Source organism: Dermacentor silvarum, chromosome 1 (genome assembly GCF_013339745.2).
Source record: "Dermacentor silvarum isolate Dsil-2018 chromosome 1, BIME_Dsil_1.4, whole genome shotgun sequence".
In the NCBI taxonomy this organism is placed as follows: Eukaryota; Metazoa; Arthropoda; class Arachnida; order Ixodida; family Ixodidae; genus Dermacentor; species Dermacentor silvarum.
Window position 1 is genome coordinate 114040308 of NC_051154.1, and position 19653 is coordinate 114059960.

The 19653-nt window shown below is 43.7% G+C and overlaps 1 protein-coding gene across 3 annotated transcripts in view; it reads left to right on the top strand.

Annotated features, from left to right (window-relative positions):
• LOC119435435 (CD109 antigen-like) overlaps positions 1 to 19653 on the top strand; it is a 126537-nt gene that overhangs the window by 96642 nt on the left and 10242 nt on the right. For all 3 annotated transcript variants that reach the window (XM_037702296.2, XM_037702306.2, XM_049672657.1), the window contains 8 exons: positions 249 to 487; positions 1322 to 1384; positions 3764 to 3938; positions 4323 to 4534; positions 4910 to 5062; positions 10556 to 10618; positions 15889 to 16001; positions 16749 to 16914. In XM_037702296.2, the coding sequence (XP_037558224.1) occupies positions 249 to 487; positions 1322 to 1384; positions 3764 to 3938; positions 4323 to 4534; positions 4910 to 5062; positions 10556 to 10618; positions 15889 to 16001; positions 16749 to 16914 (1184 nt within the window). The remainder of the gene's footprint in view (positions 1 to 248; positions 488 to 1321; positions 1385 to 3763; positions 3939 to 4322; positions 4535 to 4909; positions 5063 to 10555; positions 10619 to 15888; positions 16002 to 16748; positions 16915 to 19653) is intronic.

Genomic DNA, 19653 nt, shown 5'->3' on the forward strand with positions numbered 1-19653 from the left:
GTGTTGTTATTTAGGGCTTGTTTTTAGTACAAGACAAATTCTCGTAACTTGCTACGTTGAGTCTTTGGTTTCTTTAGAATGCAGTGTCATTGGATATCCTTGTTCTGACTTTGTTGATATACGAGGGTACTGGAGATAAAGCATTCTGTGTGTGACCTAATAAAAGGTTGTCTTTCAGGTTGCATTAGTACTGTCATTCCCTAAGGTTTGTGTCCATTGATTTGTTGCTATTTGTTTGATCACTATAGGCTACCAACGAGAGCTGACATACAAGCGTGATGACAATTCGTTCAGTGCTTTTGGCAACACAGACAAGAGTGGCAGCACATGGTTGACAGCATTTGTGCTCAAGAGTTTTGCTCAGGCTTCACCATACACAGTTATTGACCCCAAAGTACTTGAAAATGCCACTGCTTGGCTCGTGGCACGCCAGCAGGGTGACGGCTCATTTAACGAACCTGGAGAAATTATCTACAAACCAATGCAGGTATGTGCTTAAAATGAACTTGGCGATTGATGTGGAGATGCCGATTTTTGCATAAATTGATATACAGTGGAATCTCATTGATACTATCTTCACGGGAACCGGAAAGTAAACCGTATCATCCGAAAATTGTCCAAAGCAGGCTACAGAAACTATGAAAATATGCATACTCGGTGACCAACTCAATAGCAAAGGTTCGTGTGGCATCAGTCAACGCCACACGAACTGCAGCCAACGCACTTTTATTCAGCGACACTGAAATAGCTCATCAGTTTGTGCTACACTTTCTTCTTTGGTATGTCCGAAAAAAGTTGTTTTGGAAGTTAAAAAAAAAAAAGATGCCGTTTCCTCACTGAACTGAGCAGCGGCACACCGCTAGTCAGTGTGGCTGTGCTGCCGCAGGAGCGTTTTACCGCCAGCGGTGCGCCGCATGCATTTTGCCTTCCGTGTGGCTGTGGCTTCACACTTTGTTCGTGGGTCGTTGGAATGTTGTTTAAGCTAGTACACTGGAATATAAAGCTATGAGTTTTAGAAATCCCAGTAAAAGCCCACTTCTGCAGTCACATTATCAAATTTCAGGTGAAAACGCGATCACAATAATCATACGAAAATACATTGCTCTTCTAGGATGGTGGCCTGGGAAAAGAAAACAAAACATATTATCCCGAAGAAGGTATTATACAGAGTTGTACCAACGAGATTCCACTGTATCTTGTGTTGAATTGATGCAGCCTTGCAGTGCTGCAAGGCTTGATTGGTGCAAGTTAGGTGTGCACTTCCAATGTCATTGTGCTTGGCCAAATAATTTTGCTTGAACTTAACGCCCTTTCTTTCTAGAGTGGCGCTGGGAGTGGACCTGCATTGACAGCTTATGTCATGATTGCCCTCCTGGAAAACAAGGCAAGTAGTTTCTTCTGTGCAATGCAAAATCTCTTTTAATGACTGGAAGTAAACGAAAGAGCTGAAATGATGTCTGAAAATAACTCAGAATAACAAATGACCCGCCGTGGCTGCTTAGTGGCTATGTTGTTAGGCTGCTAAGCACGAGGTCGCGGGATCGAATCTCGGCCACAGCGGCCACATTTCGATGGGGGCGAAATGCGAAAACACCCGTGTACTTAGATTTAGGTGCACGTTAAAGAACCCCAGGTAGTCAAAATTTTCCGGAGTCCCCCACTAGGCGTGCCTCATAATGAGATTGTGGTTTTGGCACATAAAACCCCATAATCTAATCTAATCTCAGAATAACAAATGGCAAAAAGAGTAACGCCACATGAACTGTGAGATATGGTGTGGTGGAAAATAAAAACAAACTAGATAGTATATATAGTGGGATGGCCTGCTGATAAATATGGCCTCCAATACTATAGCACTGCACGGGCCCAGGCCTACCGGAAAGCCCAGGCTGAGTAAGCATTTTCTGGTGGGCATAGGTTGGGGGCTTGAACCTGAAGCCGTGGGCCTGTTCACTGATGGGCCTTAGTCAGGTCTTCCCGCATGCGCGGGCTCTGCATAGATCTAAGACGAAATTGTGTGAAGTTGCAGGTTGGAAAAACTCTTAGTGGAAAGACTCTTAATTACCTTAGCAAACAAAATAAATGGCTGAAGTTATAATAATTTTTTTGTTTCTACAAAAAAATATTACAGAACCTGATTTTTGATACAATGACCGTTACCGCATTCTGTATGATAATTACAGTTGCGCTGCTTTACTTAATTTTATATGTTGCACCACATTGAAGATTGCTTAATAGTCACTGCAGTACACATAGATGGCTTCCACCTTAACTGAATTCACGATGTTCATGGGCCTTCAGTCTATAGAAGTGCTTCGAAGTTTGCTCGTTAGGGTCTATGTAGCAGCTCATTCTCCATTCATGCATGTGTAACTGTGCTTTATGTGACGGAAATTTGCTTCCTAATTTCAAATGAAAAAGGAGGACATGCTGTTAGCTATGTATTGTGATAGCTTTAGCTTGATGCTACTGTACATGATCATTGCCTCCTTTGTTATTTCCATGCCTAAGTTGGAATATGTGAATTTGAAATTTGAGCTGCTTTTACTTTCTGTACACCTAATATAATTCCAAACTTTTTCTTGCTGCTAGACCTATTTATTAATCAAGAACTGTTTCACAAATGTGTATGCTAGAGCTTATAGTGTTTTTAACTGTTCACAAGAGTTTAAATAAAATGCCTTGGCAGAAATTTTTTTACCCAGCTTTTGCCTTTTTTCAGTTTTTTAATGCCAGCTGTACACTTGCTCTGTTGAAAAAAAAGTTTTTTATTGCATTGTTTTAGTGCCAGTGCAGTTTTTATTGTGATGTCTTTCGATATACCACCTAAGCTATGACATATTTAGGGCTTGTGCACATAGAGGTCTTCTGGCAGGCTTGGGCCGGGCTTGGTCATGCAAGTGTGGACCCAGGCCAGGCCAAGCCTGGGCTTAGGCTTCATATGATGCGCTGTGCCTGGGCCAAATAATTAGGCCCGTGCAGTGCTCAAGGCTGCACTGCAACTTAAAGGGTTCCTACAACACCTTTGGAATGTGATAAATTAACATGCTTATTCGTTAGAATAATTGTCGGGAAAAGCTGAGTCAAATAATGTACTTGCTCATGTAGCAATAATACGGTTGTGCTGAAAGGGTGGCTTCCTGTAAATGTTGACAAATTGACATAACTCGGCATGAAATGGCTATTGGCTGAATGGTGGAAAAAGCAAGCCACTAAAATTAAAGAGGAAAGAGCAGACTGAGTGAACGTGGCAAACTGCACTGCTGAATGTGGCTCTACTGGATTAGGCATGTTAGATTGGAAAAGGAGTGAAAGCGCAGCATTCAGGCTACATGCCTAAAACTGGCTGTAACCAGGTTAGATGGATGAGATAAAAAAATAAGCCTAAAGAGTGCAGCATGGTGCCGCCTCGGAGGTGGTGAACTGCGATTTATTTTACTGTCTGTAAAATAAATCGAAAAAAAGAGTTCATACAGAACTCTTGTTGAAAAATTTGTTCAGAAGAGATTCGTGAGATGTTGCAGAACCCCTTTAATATTTGTCGATGGCCACTAATTCTCCTGCAGTTTTTTTCTGATGCTCTGGCCTCTTGCCACAGCATTCTTATTACTATGGAGCATATCTTTTTCATTTTTTACCGAACTTTTTTTTTTATCTTGAAGCCTAATAAATGACCTGAATGCAGCCTTTCATAATGTGTATGCTTTTGGGGACCTTGTACTGCCTTGTCTTAATAGATGTTTTTTTTACACTGCATTATCAGGCGAAGCAGACACATCCTGGCATAATCCAAGCAGCAGAGGCCTATCTTCTGAAGGAGCTGCGAACAACCAATGATCCCTATGTTGTGTCCTTGGTGACTTACGCTTTGCACCTATCGGGGCACAGTGCACAGGACAGTGCTTTCCAGAAGCTTCTTTCTCTATCAACGAGAGAAGGTGTGTTAAAGGCATGAGCTTAAGCCATTTATTCTTGGAATTTGGGCTTGCAGTTTTACGTTTTTCTCTTCTTTCATTCTGAACTTTTTGAATTTCTTCATTCAGTTATCTATTGTCTTACAATAATGGTACAGTCGAACCTTGAAATAATGAACATAGACATGACAAATTATATCTTTGTTCATCATCAGTAAATTTGGAATGTTCCTTGCTGATATCAGCATCCAACGAATATATAATGAATATCTGATGCACGTATTTTCATGGCATATGCGACTTTTTGCAACGAGGTTCTACTGTATTAATTTGCTTTCACAGAATTTATGCTTCTTCCCTCTGTATCTGTTTAGTATGTGATATACAAGACTCAAATTTTACTCACAGATGACACCATCCATTGGAAGGACCCGACCCTGGCTGTCAATACCACAGATAAGCAGTCTGACTATTTCTTCAAGCCCAACTTCAAGGATGTTGAGATGACGGCATATGCTTTGCTTACCCTAACTGAAAGGGGTGACATTGGCAATGCCATTCCTGTGATGAGGTGGCTTGTTTCCCAGCAGAATGAAAATGGTGGCTACAGCTCTACTCAGGTACTCATTTCTAGTTACTTGTAATGATGATGACAAGTAGGAAATATTGTTATTGAAATTTGCATTGTCAGTTAATGCTGATGCCAAAGCAAAGGAGTGGTTTAAGAAGATTTTGTTTGATTATGAGCATTTACTGTTGTCTGTAATCAACCACAGCTCACTGGCTGTACCTGTAACTACTTCTTGCATGCATCAACACACATAAGAATTTCGAAAGTTAGTTGGGTGACGTATCTGCATGTTAGTTAGAGCAACTATGTTATATCTCTGCACACTGTTGCACCACAAAGCTTTGTTTCAGACAGGCTTGCTTCAACTGTTTAGTGAAGCAAAATATTTGAAGAAATGTAACACAGGTTATTCAATTTTTTGCAGGATACAGTAATAGGCATTCAAGCGTTGGCACGAGTAGCAGCCAGAGTTGTGTCCCAGACAATTGCTATAGATGCCAGTGTGAAGTATGGAGATGGACGAAGCCGCATCCTGAAGATTAACAGTAACAACGCCCTTGTACTGCAACGCCTTGAGGTAGGCATGAAGATTGGCTAGTCATCGGGTCACTAAATATATTGCGTAAATGTATTGTGTGCTTCTGTACTAAATTTTTAGCTACATGCATCTTTTCACTATAGTTTTCTTTGCCAAAGGATTTGCTCGTGGTGAACTAGTGATGATGTATAACTAGATGTTTAAGTTCATTCTATGCAGTAGTTTTTTTATTAGGCATGTCATGTTTCACAAATTTATTATAATAGACATCGATGTTCAGATAACAGATAAGGATGTTCTCAATTTTTACTTGGAAAAAAAAGTTGTAGGGTTCTAGGAAGAGCTATGTTTGGAATTTGTATCTGAACACATGAAATTGTACATGTTCAACAACCACTGTACTTGTTAACATGCAATTATTGGATACCACTGGAACATGGAAACCACTGAAGTGATTTCAGGGAATGCTAGTGAAGAAGGCAACAGCCATTGAAGCCAAGGAAACATATGGGAGTTGCAGTATCTTTAATTCTATGAGAAGATTAATGTTAATTTTTAATATTAAATATAAATGAAAATGGAATGAAGATGTAGGACATCATGTCACCAATAAGATCTGCAAGTTCGTTTTGCATGTTGCATGTAATGCTTTATTAATTGCACCAAGGAAGTGGCTGACCCTAAGTCTGCTTTTTGGGTCTGTATGAAGGCCAAGAGGGTTAGAATAGTGTTGCTCAGGGCCATGGTGGTGAATGTGCAAGATCCTCTAGAAGATGACTTATTGTTGAGGTGCCTAATTTCTTAGTTCAATGGAAAGCTAATTATCTGCCTGTGCCTCAGCGGTTTTACGAAACATGTTCTTGAAAATATTTCAACCTGTAGTCACGTTTATGCTAGAAAGTTGGAAACTAATATGCGAGAACATCAGTGGTTGCATGCCAGAAATAGGAGAAGCCCCAGAAATTTGAATTATGCACTTGTTCATTACGGTGATCGTGACGTGGCTTCTGCATTCTGGACTGTTGAAATATATTTACACTAATGTATTATACAAATTTGTACTGTTCGAACTGTCTTTGATTGCTCTGATCTTCTCACTGTCAGTCTTCAAAAATGAAAGGATGTTTATGAACATCACTGTGCAATTCCTCTTTGCGAATTCACCACGCGTAAAATTTTTGGCATTTGTAATTCACAGGCAGGCTACACAACATTGGGGGACCCACGAATGTTCAGTGTCCACCTAGTGGACTGTCCATTTCGGCCGCTGCCGATTGGCTGGAGCAGTACGAGCGAGGAGGAGGCAGGCTGGTTGTCACTCGTATCCCAGCCCAGCCATTCGGCACTTCAGCAGCAGCCGAAATCAACAGTCCACTAGGTCGACACTCGCAGAATACCCCCACAGGTTTCAGAGGATTCTAGTTTTAAACTTAAGAGGTAACTTTAGCTTGGAGGGAACTCTGATACCGCCTATTCAAATATGTAAAATGCAGGAATGCTTTTATGAGGCAACCTCTGGACCGATTTGAAGGAAATTAGTTGCATTTAGGAGAAAAAGTGGAATTCTAGTGACTGTAAGAAGTAGAATTTTCATTTAGGCCCTGGACTTTTTAACAAAAATTTGGAAGTGTAAGAAAAGTTAGAAGCATTAAGTTTACAAATTCGCAACTCTGCACTGGAACAAGTATTGCAATTTTGTAAGCTGTATCTGTTACAGCGTCTAAAGTGTACAAACCAATTTATATCTTCCGTGAGTTTGTTACAGTTTTTTCAAGGGTTTTGCAAAAGTCCTACTCGCATATTAGTAGGGTAATTGAGAGTCATGTACAGTGATGCTACCGCTGCGCCATTTGCGCCGAACTGCGTCGAGAGGCTAACTCTGCTACATCCTGCTACATTTCAGTAAAATATGAGAAATCTGCACCCACTCTGCGCCAAAAGGGTTGCTCGGGCTTTCAAAAACGGAACTATGCCCTCAAGCGCTGTTTTACCGCACCATAGAAAGTGTAATTGCGGGGATCAGCGGCTGCATTAGTTCCGTGGTGAACTGAGTCACGGGATCGTACTGCTGTTTCTTCCGTGGGTTGCTGTCTATATTCAATACCTTCCACCCCGACGCGTGCGGATTGCTTAGGCAATGGGATAACCTTGCTCTTCAGGCAGCAGCGAGCGATCGCGCTGGCGCCGATACAGACCGCGCACTCCTGTATGACCAATGTAAAACGCTGACTGAAGTTTCGGATGCTGTATGGTGTCTCGGTCGATTTTTCCAACATTGACGTGGACGCAGTGGCCGTGAACAATTTTTCGCAATCAATTTGTCGCCCCCACTTTTCTTGGCATGGCAATTTCACAGCGTAAGAATGGCATACGGCCAAGATTTTGGTCAACTCGGCTACTTTCGCTGCTGGATACTGAGGAAGCGCCGCTGGTTAAGACTTGTTGTATCATACGTGTCCGTGACAAAAATTTGCTGCCAGCCGACGCGGTGATGGGCATGGTCGTCGCGGCGAGATGGCCTCCAATATGTTCAGACCAATAAACCGCTTCGGTGATTGGGTGTGAGGTCACGGGCTAGACTGGTGGCTGGAAGCAGATTTGTGGTCAGTGATTGACATGCCGGCAACTACCGCGAACGCTTTCGCGAAGTTTGTTTTGCACTTACTGGACGGGATGGTGAAAGCGCACGTGTAGGCAGAATGCTCCAAACTGAATTCGCTGATCACAGCCTAATCCGACAACGTTACATGTGCACAGTCAAAGGTCCCATGCGTATATCTGCACTTTGTGGCGGTGTGTGACGCACATTGAGCTGCGTGACGAGCGAAAGTGAACCGCTATAGCTGTGTCGACCATTGCAGCATTTCAAGTACAGTAAACGACCCATTTTCCGCACGCCTTCGCGGCACCGCCACTTTCCCCATATAGTCAATGCATAAGAACGTCTAAAATTTCAGATGTAAAAACTCTTCGCCATCCGATTTTCCGGACTTTTGGCCATGACCGCGGGTCCGAAACGACTTTATCGAAGCCACCAGTGCTGCCATTTTCAGTGTCTTGCCGCCTCGAACAGGCGCTCTTGCACGCAGATCTGCTGGCAGCCGCAGCCACCACCACGCCAACTCTTGGCCAACCTGCTTCTACGTTCACTACCAAGGCTCTTCTTTTTTGGTGCCGTGTTTTTCATTGAAAGAATTCCCCGCTGTCAGCAATGGCACTGACTCCACATTTGTAATCCTCCCCAGTGGCTTCCAAGCTTGGAAAGCGTAACGCATTGTATAGTGCCTTGTCCTGAAAGTCAGCTTCGCCTCACTACAGTCATGTTACGCAGTGAAGCATACCAAAAGTAAGGGCAATTGTAACGGGACACAGTATGTATTCCTTAATTATACACGCGTGCATTTGCCGTCTTCTATCGCAGTACGAGCACAACGACAAGCCTTCAAAGCTATTACCGATGCACCTGTGGTGATTTGAGCCCCTGAGGGCAGTAAAAGGCATACATTCAATTTTTTTTTTGGACTGCCCGATTTTTCAGATGTTTTCGCGGCCCCTAGGGAGTCTGAAAAATTGACTGACTGTAGATGGTTATCAATAAATCGCAGCACAGGAAAAACTACGTAAGCTTTTCATACCGCTGGCGGTAACTTTTTACAAAAGAGTGCTCCATCTTATAGAATACATTTATAGGAGCAAAATCACGCTGAAGGTTGCCAAACGTTTCCTAATGCTCCACGTAGCCCGTCCAAGTTCTTCTGTGCTATTCAAGCACATCTTAGGACAACCACGGCTTTGTCGTAGTCCACACTAAGGACTGCGATAAAGGGGGGGGGGGGGGGTCATTTTTAGTGTGTGGATTGAATTTATGAACCAGTGACCACTTACTGCTTTCACATGCATTGCCAACTGTAAAATCCCCATATAATAGTTTGTAATTGCTTTCATAGACCTGCTCTGAAAGTCCATTTTACTGCTCCGAAACGCATTTTTGGCTGCTCCAAAAGCTGCTCCGAAAGGGGATGGGCCAGTAGCATCACTGCATGTATAATGCAGCAATTTTGTCCACTTTAGAGATGCAGTTTACAAAATTGTGATAGTTTTTCATTGCTAAGCTATAGTTGTAAACGTAATAGCGTCACTTTCTGAAAATTTGCAATTTCTGTCCTATTTCAAAATTTTGCTCCAACAGTCACTAGATTTTAACTATTTTAAATGCAACAAACATCATCAAATTTTAGCAGTGGTTTCCGAATAAAAGTATATCTCCATTCCCTTGTATTTAGATAGGAGCCCCCAAGTTAAAACTTCCTTTTAAGTTCTGGAGTATGTATGTGAACCATTGTTTGCTGTATTGGCAAAAAGTTTTTTCTTGTGACCATGTGTTGCAAAAGCAAATTCTGAAGCTATCATTTATAGTTTTCTTTATAAATATGTCCTCGATAAGTGAAACAGTTACGACGGTTCCAAATGTTAAAGTAAGATGAAATGCATATCGCGCATACAGTTAAACTTTGATATAACGAAGTCGGTGAAATCGTCAATTTGCTTCGTTAACGGTCATTTTGTTGCGTTAAAATTTGACCTTTTAGGTAAATAAGTACAGTTGCCGATGGATTTTTCTTGCATGGAAGAGGCTGCAAAATTTTCCGAATGGTAGGACTATCGGAAAAAGCAAACTTAAATTTAAAAAAATTCATATTGCTGAATTTGAGAATTGTCAATGAAAGATAGTTTCACGCTTTGTCGACGATATCTTCACATCAGCAGTACGAAGAGAAGCCAGCGACGCTTTCGTGTCTCCTCTGCCCCCACAGTTGATAGTGTCACCCGCAGTTGGACGATGCTATAATGAAGAGCGCAAGCAGAGGGGAGAGAACACTTTGTCTGGCTCTCGCTTCAACATGTCTCTGAAACTCAAGATTGCACGAACTCTAGCACTAAACGCATAGGAAGACAGTGCACATGAAGCCACGGTCATCTTGGCTCACCCACCCAAACCTTGCACATGCGATAGCCTCCAAAACAGGGCGCATGAGCTGAGTATGCGCTCAGCCGTGCTAGAAAATGAGACTCGCACCAACCTGTCCCCCACTCACAAATTGTCAAATGGTTGAAAATTAAGAAGCGTTCTTGCAAACGCACCTCTCAAATTTCGTGCCACATGACCAAGAGGAACCTTTCAGCGGTTGCTCTTGGTTTTAGGTGCATGAGCAAGGTACCACTTGTAATTCAACCATTTGGCCATCTGCATCCGTGGAAGTTTGCATTTGTTGTCGCGGTCTTCCCTTGCGGTGGCAATGAAATTTCGTTATAATAGAAATTGCGTATAAACGCACTTCGTTATATCGAGGTTCTAAATGCATGGTGTTCTATGGACAAGAAATTATAAAAAGTGAAATACTTTGTTATATTGAAGTGTTATATTGAGGTTTAACTGTATATCTTTCTAGAAGTGCTAACAAGTTTTTCAAGGCTTTATTTTATGAACAGTGTATTGACTGTTTTTTTACAATTGTGTCTGTTGATTATCAGCTGCCTTCTGACCTCAAGTACGTTCAGATTGAAGCAACAGGATTTGGAGTGGCAGTGTTGCAGGTAAGTGTCTGGACGCTTTGCATACATTGTGAAACATATAGCACTATGTTGACCATTTATGAAAGAACTATTTGAACCAGTCATGTATGTGGTAGCTTTGTCCCAGGCTTCAGTTGTTCAGATTTACAGCTATTATGAAGCACATAATAGTTCCTTAAATTAGTTTTTTACTCTGTTATAGACCTATGAGTGTTTTCATAGCCAAAGCTGGTAAGTCTGCTCGGGGATCCTAATGTCATAGTTCTTGAGCTATGTAGAGCACACACTAGAGGGGATGAAAGGAATACTGACCAGGAGGGAAAGCAAACTGACACGATTAAGTTGTACTTCGTGTCAGTTTGAGCTTTTCTATGTCAGTGTTCTTCTCATCCCCGTTAGTGTGTGCTGTACAACTGTGAGCAAAAGTATAAACACCACGGGAGAATGTGCCAAACTGCATCGACGCGCCATCTTCCGGCACTATGCCTGCTGTTGAGACTAGCCCTCGAGTGGCGGTGTGCATGCACGTCCCTTCATATCTGCTGGCATGCCACGTTGATTCTCTTAAAGAGCTATCCTGTTCGCCAACTAAACATTTAACGGGCAGCAGCCTGTGCCACTTATTCTGCTCCGGAGAATCTGTGCCGCTGTTTCACTGAGTGACTGCAGTAGAGTTGGCTCGCGTGTCTATCACACCTCTCATTTCTTCGGTTATCGCGCAGCCTACTGCCTTCTCTCGTGCTTGTTGGTGACTCTCTCGTGACTGTGGTTCTGCAGCCTTATGTTATCAGAAGCACTTCCAATATTTGCTGCCGCTTATCCAAGCAAGGTTTTCCAGTCGGTGTCCTTTGTCTCATAAAAGGATTGCAACAGTCTATTGACACTTTAGTCTATGAAAGTAGCAGCAGCATGTCATGAGCAAATATTGGAAGCGCTTCCGATAAGACCATGCTGCAGGAAGAAGCAAGCATTCTACCCGTGTCATCAAAATACGCGAGAGAAGTTGGTAGGATGCATGTAAACCGAAGAAAAGCAATGCATGAAGGAGCGCCAGTCAGCTCTGTCGCCGCAACTCAGTGAAACAGTGGCAGAGATATGACTGAGCAAAGGAATTGGCACAGGTGGCTGCCTGTTGAGTGTTAAGTCGACAAGCAGCATCCATCAACAAGTAAAGCAACACGACAAGCCATCAGATATGATAGTACGCGCTTGCACAACGGCACTCCGGAGGGTAGTGCGTCGATGCAGTTTGCCTTGCACTCCCATGGCTCGTATACGTTTTCTTATGGGTGTACATAGCATAAGAACAATGAATGTTCACCAACTAGCTCAATTCATCGGTCTGTTACAATATTGTCAATTTTCACAATATAAAATCGTGAAGCAACCTATTTTCCACAATGAGACCAGTGGCCTGATAAAAACTGGCACAATTTGGAAAACAGCCACCAATAGTTACATTCTTAGTGTGGAATAAGAGAACACTGAATGATAGGCACACGTGCCAACTTTCAGCCAGACACTTTGAATTTATCATATTGTACATGCTGAAACAAAGCTAACAAAGTCGCAGGCCTGCGCGGCACACGCAGCACAGTCACAGCATAAGCTGGTGGAGCGACTCAAGAGTAGCTCCAATTTCGGCACCACGCACAAAAGGGTATTTGTGGCAAAGTCTCTTCGCCTCGTTTTGACGAGAACGATCTGAATTGTCCACCCGGCGTCGACGGAGAGCTGCGGCTTGTAATGCTCTCTGCACAGCAGTCTGCTGACTGAGTCCGATGATACCTGGTTGTAGCCATGCACATAGCTCTACATTTGCAGGCGCCTTAACTAGACGGTGCCACCATACTGGTGGAGGCTTGGGATCACGTTGATTGCGCGCCACGTCTGAATCGCATCTCGTCATCTGTGCCTGCGCGCATGCCTAGGGCACGTTTATAGGGCATTTTTACACTACCTGACGGCAAGTGCTTGCGTGGCTCAGTGGTAGAGTATCTGACTCCCACGCAGCAGGCCGGGGTTCGATGCCGGCGCAAACCGGGTACATTTCCGGCAATAGCGGTTAGTGTCACGGGGACACTGTCGGCAGAGGCGGCGGCGGCGGCGGACACCATCGCGAACCGAAATGGCTATTGGAATGAGCCCATAACAGCTTACACTGTAAAAAAAGAGCAGAGGGAAACCAAGCCAGTCACATGAAGCAGTAGCACATGTACAAAGGCAAAACGCATTCATCTACCACCAGCTACCATCTAGAAAATCAAATTCTTTCTTGGAGAAAGAAACTGATGGCAAACTCACGCACTCGTAATCATCACTCAGCATTGTTGCTGCCTTGACAATCTCATGTGTAGTAATCTCTTAAATGAAACTTAACCGTGTTGTTGTCAAGATATGAGCCACACCCACAATTGTAACAATGAGAAGCAAGGTGACCTTAGCCTTCCATTTGGCCATTTCTGTTACTCTTTCAGACGTTCATTTAAACATCACTCAGTTTGCCTGATACAGGCTCTGCCACAGGGTAGTGGAATTTGGCACACTATGCCCTTAATTGACAAAGTAATTGAATCTGTTGTTGTGCTTTACATTGCACACTGTTTTGCTTCGCTGTCAGTGACATAATCTTGGTAAGTTTGACCACTTTATTTGAGGAAGACTTGACAACTACTATGCCAGTGTTTCTACCAAGCTTGCCCACTACGATAGCTCAGGGGCTATAGTGTCGCGCTGCTGAACCCGAGGTAGCGGGTGCGATTTCGGCCACGGTCGCTGCATATCGCTGGGCGGGGGTGGGGAGAAAAACCACGCGAGTGCATTTCACACAAGGGAAATTTATTGATGGGGTTGCTAAGACTACTCATCGTCACTAGAGTTGACCTCACTGGTACTGCTGCCGTCATAGCTGCTGCGGTCCCAAAGCACGTCGTCATCAAAAGTGAGTCCACACTTCGCGAACGACCGCACCACGACATCGTGCGGTACAGCCCCCTACGCAGAGAGGACCCACCCGCACACAGTAGCCAGAGAGGCCAAATTTTCTCGCGCTGAAGCCGCCACTGCCGCACCACACGTTCACTGACTCCCAGACTTGCGTCCCACTGCGCAGTTGTTAGTTTCCTCAACATGGAGGATATCAGCCCGTTTGAACGCTGCTGAGAACGAGCGCCGAAAGTTCTTGGCACTCATGACAGGCGCGACGATTCAGCACAACAGCAGAAGTGACAGATGCGAGCGGCCGTCGAAAACAATCGTACTTCAAAGAAAAGCTCTTCTGCCAACTACCAATACCCCCCCTAACGGCGGCTCTTCCGCCAGCTACCAATACCCCCTAAACGGCGGCTCTTCCATGATCGATGCTCCCACAAGAGCCGTGCGCTCGTGGTGCGCGCAATCAAAATGTATGCAATACAGTAAATTATTACGCTACGCTTCTACCGTAACCATAACAACGTAGGTGCAAAGTTGTAACCACGCCGTAGCACCCCTGATTTCTCGTTTCTCTTGCCGTTACTAGCGGTACACGGTTCGGTTTCGATTCTAAGTCGACCCCCCAACATTGGATTGCCAAATTTGAAAAAATGGGTCGACCTGCAATCGTGTAAATACGGTATGCAGGTTGAGGCAACAGTTCTGTTTATTTTTATTCCCAGTGGGAAAGCACGCTAGACAAATGTGCAGAAGGTTCTCTCAGAAAGAGAGCAAGATAAATAAAAACGAGATACTAGAAGGAGCAGTGGACTTTAAAAAGCTTCTAATGGCCCTAACTGAGAGATGCTGATTTTGGTGAAGAGGTGCCATCTCCCACTGTAGACAGCAACCTGCGACTTCCTGTCAGGAGTTCATTTGATTTTTTTTTAATGCTACCATGAAGGAAAAATGTCCTGTAGGGACTGCACAACTCTGAGCAGCATTGAGCAGCACTGACAAGAGCATTGAGGATTTTGAAAGAAATGCTACTCTATGGGTGCGTCTGACTGCGAAGAAGCTAGACTTAATGCCCCAGATGTATTTTCTCATGAGTCGGATGTTTAAAAGTACATTGGCATGTAGCACAACCTGCATTATAAAGTCGGTTCTTCATAGTGCAGGGGCCATTGATTATCATGCATTGATTTGACGAGCAGAGGATGGAATGTTAACACATCTAGCCTTTCTTTTAGAATTCGATTCTCTGGATAATTTGGTCAGTTCTTGCACTCCTGCCAAGCTTCAATTAACAGAAGTCTACTCTGCCCTGTACACAAAGATGTCAAATCTAGGTAATGGTGTTCGTGCTACAGTAAAAGAAGTCCTTGATCACTCGTCGCAGTGCCTAAATGGGCATGGAGACCAGCCATGTAAGGTCGTCTTTATGCCTGTTATTTAACCTGTCATGTGGGTGGCCACTATAGCCTGTGAACATGGTATGGAAGTTCTGAAGCTGCTGTCAAAGGAAACCAGCACTTTAAGGACTGTGCTCATGCTCATACAATTGTCTGGCTGGTGATAACCGAAGGGTGCATAAAGGCTGACTGCAGAGGTTGACCAACCTGCACATTGTGTATCCTGTGCATGTTGCTCACTCAAGAAGTGCTGCATCAGCAATGCCCTGGACGTTGCTCATGATGTGTTGTGGGTTGTCGAAAGCTTCAAGTGGCCGTCCTTGGATGAGAACCCTTTCACTTTATAGTGGTTTCACGTGTGATTTTCGTCTGATGATGAATAAACAAACTGACAAAATAGTAAGGTGCTTTGTGGGTTACTGTTTTACAGAGTTTGTGTTTTTCATTATTGTTTACTTTTGACATGAGCCGACCTATACTCCACTTTGACCCACATTCTGGATTAAATGGAACTTACAAAATAATAAACTTTATTCTGCACACCATGCCCTTGCAGTGTAATATTTCATAAATGAACTGTTCACGTTCACAAACAGATGTTTTAAATCATCCCTTGCATGTGATATTTTATGTTTCAATACCCTGAGTTGAGCTGAAAGCTTGTGTACAATGCAGTTCATGTTGTTTTAACATCTTTAAAGAAAAAGTTTGAAGCAGTCCAAGGAAATGTTGTCGTCATGTGGTTGGGTTGGTCAAGGCAGTTAGAGATCAAAAGTTCGTAGGCCATTCCACCTGCAGGGATAAATCGAAATACTGAGTTTCTTCTGGTATATAGTCACTTTGAATCACAGCAAGGCTTGATCATTATATAAGAACAGGTGGAGAAATTCTCAGCAATTCTTGTGCAAGTCTACGTGGCATTTCAAAATTGAAGCATGATCTTACTTTATTCTCAATTTGTAGGTCTCCTGGTCATTCAACTTAGCGGTGTCTTCAGAATCGCCCTCATTCTTCTTAAATCCCTTGCTGGACAAGACATCAACTGAAAACTATCTTCAGCTCAGTGTCTGTACACAGTGAGTATACATTGCCCTTTCCTAGGTATATTTACAATAGCATGGAATGTTACTGGTAAATGAACACACTAGCGGATTGCAATGTTCATTGTTGATATGTGCAAGATAAAACAAGGATGAAAAACAGAATAACTGCCTATACAATCGGTGCAACTGTCGGCAAGCTCATGAAGCTCCTATTGCTTCACCACCTGCTACCAATTGCCTCCTTTATGACAAAAAGAGCTCTTAAAAGTCGCCTCTTACTACCACAAAACTCCGTAAACATTTCCTGAAAACTTTCTGCGCACAATTTCCCTTCCCCAGCCCAGGTAATGTGAACGGTATTGGCAACAGGCTCCTTACTCTCAGGGAGTAGAGGCCTAGTAACTCTCTAGAATGACTGCTATTGCCTTAGCCATTGGCGATGTCATGCTGAACATGATCGTCAAATCAACAAAGCTAAGGAGCATTGTGCTTAATCAGTCCTTGGCAGGAAGCTGTCACAGATGTGGAGCACCCTTGGCTTTACTTGTGTCATGGAATAGTTCATGTGTCCACCTTGAGCAAAACAGTTATGGTGTTTGTTGCAGATGTTGTCCTCCTAAAACATCTACTGTTATTTTGATGAAGCCTTCTGTGAAAACATTTGCACCAAGCTGAGACTAGCATGTTTCTTTAAAATCCAGATTATAGTATTAAATATTGTACCTTTTAGATGCGGTTCTTGCACCATCTCAACTCTTGCTTAAATATTATTGTATGCAGCTACCAAGGAGAAGGGGATGCTAGTAACATGGCTGTCATGGAGGTGGCCTTGCCTTCGGGCTACCTCTTTGACTTTGACACCCTGAGCAGTATCCACAGGACCAAGGAGGTGCGGCGAGTTGAGAGCCAAGATGCTGACACAAATGTGGTCATCTACTTCGACAGGGTCAGTAGTGGTCACCTTCCTTTATTTCTGCAATAATTTTATTGGGCATATAAATAGAAAAACTTAGCACGGATTAGCACTTAAGTAGCACAGCAATGTGATTACCACTGTCAATATGCAGTGTTACATCATTCAGTGTGCAGCATAATTTGTGTGGGTGAAGAAAAAAGGAACATCATTGCTTCAGGTACTGAGGCTTGGACACTAGCTCAATGGAAACATGTTCAGTGCATTTTGTGTGGTATCCATGCTACTCGGTCACTTCGGAGGGCCATTTGAAACTAGCTTTGTGTGATGATTTTGTATGTAGGCTTCTACTGTGGCTTTGGCGTTGCGCTGCTAAGCACGAGGTCGCGGCATCGAATCCCGGCCGCGGCCCCATTTCGATGTGGGTGAAATGCAAAAACATGCACAGCGAGTACTGCGGCGTCGAAGCACCAACGGAAAGGACGCGAACGCGGTTGCGCGATGGTGCGGCGCCTGGTGTGCCACAGGGAAAGCGCATATTGCTACTCATGCAAAGAAGAGAGATCGCGAACATGCACAGCGAGCATCGCGGCGTTGAAGCACAAACTGAAAGGGCGTGGACGCGGCGATTCTCTTCCCCACCTTCAGGCGCCTTCCATCTCCAGTGCTCGCTTCCCTTGCGGCAACAAACATAATTTCACCGATTTAACAGATGGGGCACCTACGCTTGCAGGTAAACGCCCGTGCATTGTGTGCATGTTAAAGAACCCCAGCTGGTCGACATTAATCCCGAGTCCTGCACTACGGCGTACCTCATAATCAGAATGTGGTTTTGGCACGCAACCCTCAGAATTTAATTTTTTCGTACCTTCGCGCATGGCCGCACAGCATGGCGCCACTTGCGACACCCCCATGGTTGCTCTGGGGAGATCGTGGAGGCAACGCCCAGCTGCGCCTGCCTGCGCGGTGCGCTGCGTGGAATTGAATGCACTTATCTTTCACACCACCGCATGTAGCTCACCAGCCACGCACGCACAAGCGAGAGAGGTCAGTGTAGTGGTGCGATAGTGACCTGCTGCTTGGGTGCAGGCACGCGATGGTGAGAAATATCAGTGTTGCTCGACGACGTACTTGACGCTGGGTGCAGGAGTTTTGATCTGCCGCGGTGAAACGAGTGCCGAAAGCCGCGGTAAGTGATGTACTCAGGCCCCAACGGTCGGGTATTAAGCAAAGCTTTATATGTCTAAATGAAATCCTATATGGCTAGGCGAAATCCTATGTGGCTAGGTGAAATTGCCTGTGTACAAAAAACTATCATCAGCATTGGCTCGAGCATCGTCGTCTTCTTCCGCAGCTGGCTCGTTGGCACCCCTCGGGTTGTGCTCGTGCCACTGCTCCCGCTTTCGTCGTCATCGTCTTCTTCCGCAGCTGCCAACATTGTCACTCATAATTCCAGCGTACAATTTCACTTCTCTTCTGTCATCGTAATGGGGAGGCCGCGTTTACGGGCGTATGAGCCATTGCTTAAGGGGGTATGAGCTATTGGTTGTCTTACGTAATGGACAGATTTCATTTTGAAGCAATTTAATTTCGAAGAATCGCAAGCGGCAATGGCGGGTGAATGCTGCTAACTACGCCGCCGAGCAAACTCAAGACATCAAACGCAAGAGACAATTGCAGTCTGTGGGCATACTGTCAGTGACGTCGTTCTCTCCGTTGCAGCCAAACGTGTGTGTAACCTCATAACTGAGAAATACTTTACTAAACCTTCAGGATTAACTCAGTGATAAACACCGGGGCCGCATGTTTTAGCTTCGCTGGTTAACCATCTTCATGGAGTGGAAGGGCCGACAAATTTTTTTGGTTTCGGAGACGGATCTAGTTCGTTATATCCATTCGGAGGACAGTTTCACTTTGTTAAAATTGTGTTTTATATACGTGGATCTCAAAGGTACTTCAAGGGGAATTTCATTTACTTCATTCCATTATTTCTTTATGTCCCGTTTCGTCATTGTAAATGTTTCATGCAACTTTAGGAAATGTGACCACTAAGAATACATGTGACTTCAAGGGTTCAGTTTTTATGTTTGAAAGGAACTTTTTGTGATATTTTTTAGAGGTGCTTTTTTTATTTTTATTTACAGTACCTACAGCGCCCTTGTGGGGCATTAGTGTAGGGGGGAAATATTAACATTCAAATACAAAAAATACAAATACATAGCAAAATGCAGATTGGTGACATCTCATTCGGAATTATCCACAGAACAACTATGCAATTTCATTTATAATTAACAAAGGCAAAAAAAATAATAATAAATTGCTAGGACAAATCGCACAGATTGACCTGCAAGCACAAATCAAGCCCAAATAGAAGCACAAATAGAAGCAGGCACAAATATAAGCACAAATCTCTTGAAGGAGAAGAAACTGTTAACAATAACTTTCATGCGAGTCCAGGCTGAGATGAAATGAAACTTTGAAGGACAAGTGGAAATGTTGAAAGGGGAGCGGAGACAATTTCTTGCGGGAGTTTGTTCCATTGTTGAATTGTGCGTGGGAAAAATGAATACTTGAAAAGATTTATTCTGGTAGCAAACTCGCGCACTTTTAATGTGTGATCAGTACGGGCAGATGTATATGTAGGCTCCAGTATATAGTTTTCTTTTTCAATGCCCGTTAAACCATGAAATATTTTATAGAACAAAGACAAGCGTAAATATTTGCGCCTGTCTTGAAGAAGAGGCCATCCCAAAGTATTTCTGATTTCAAAAG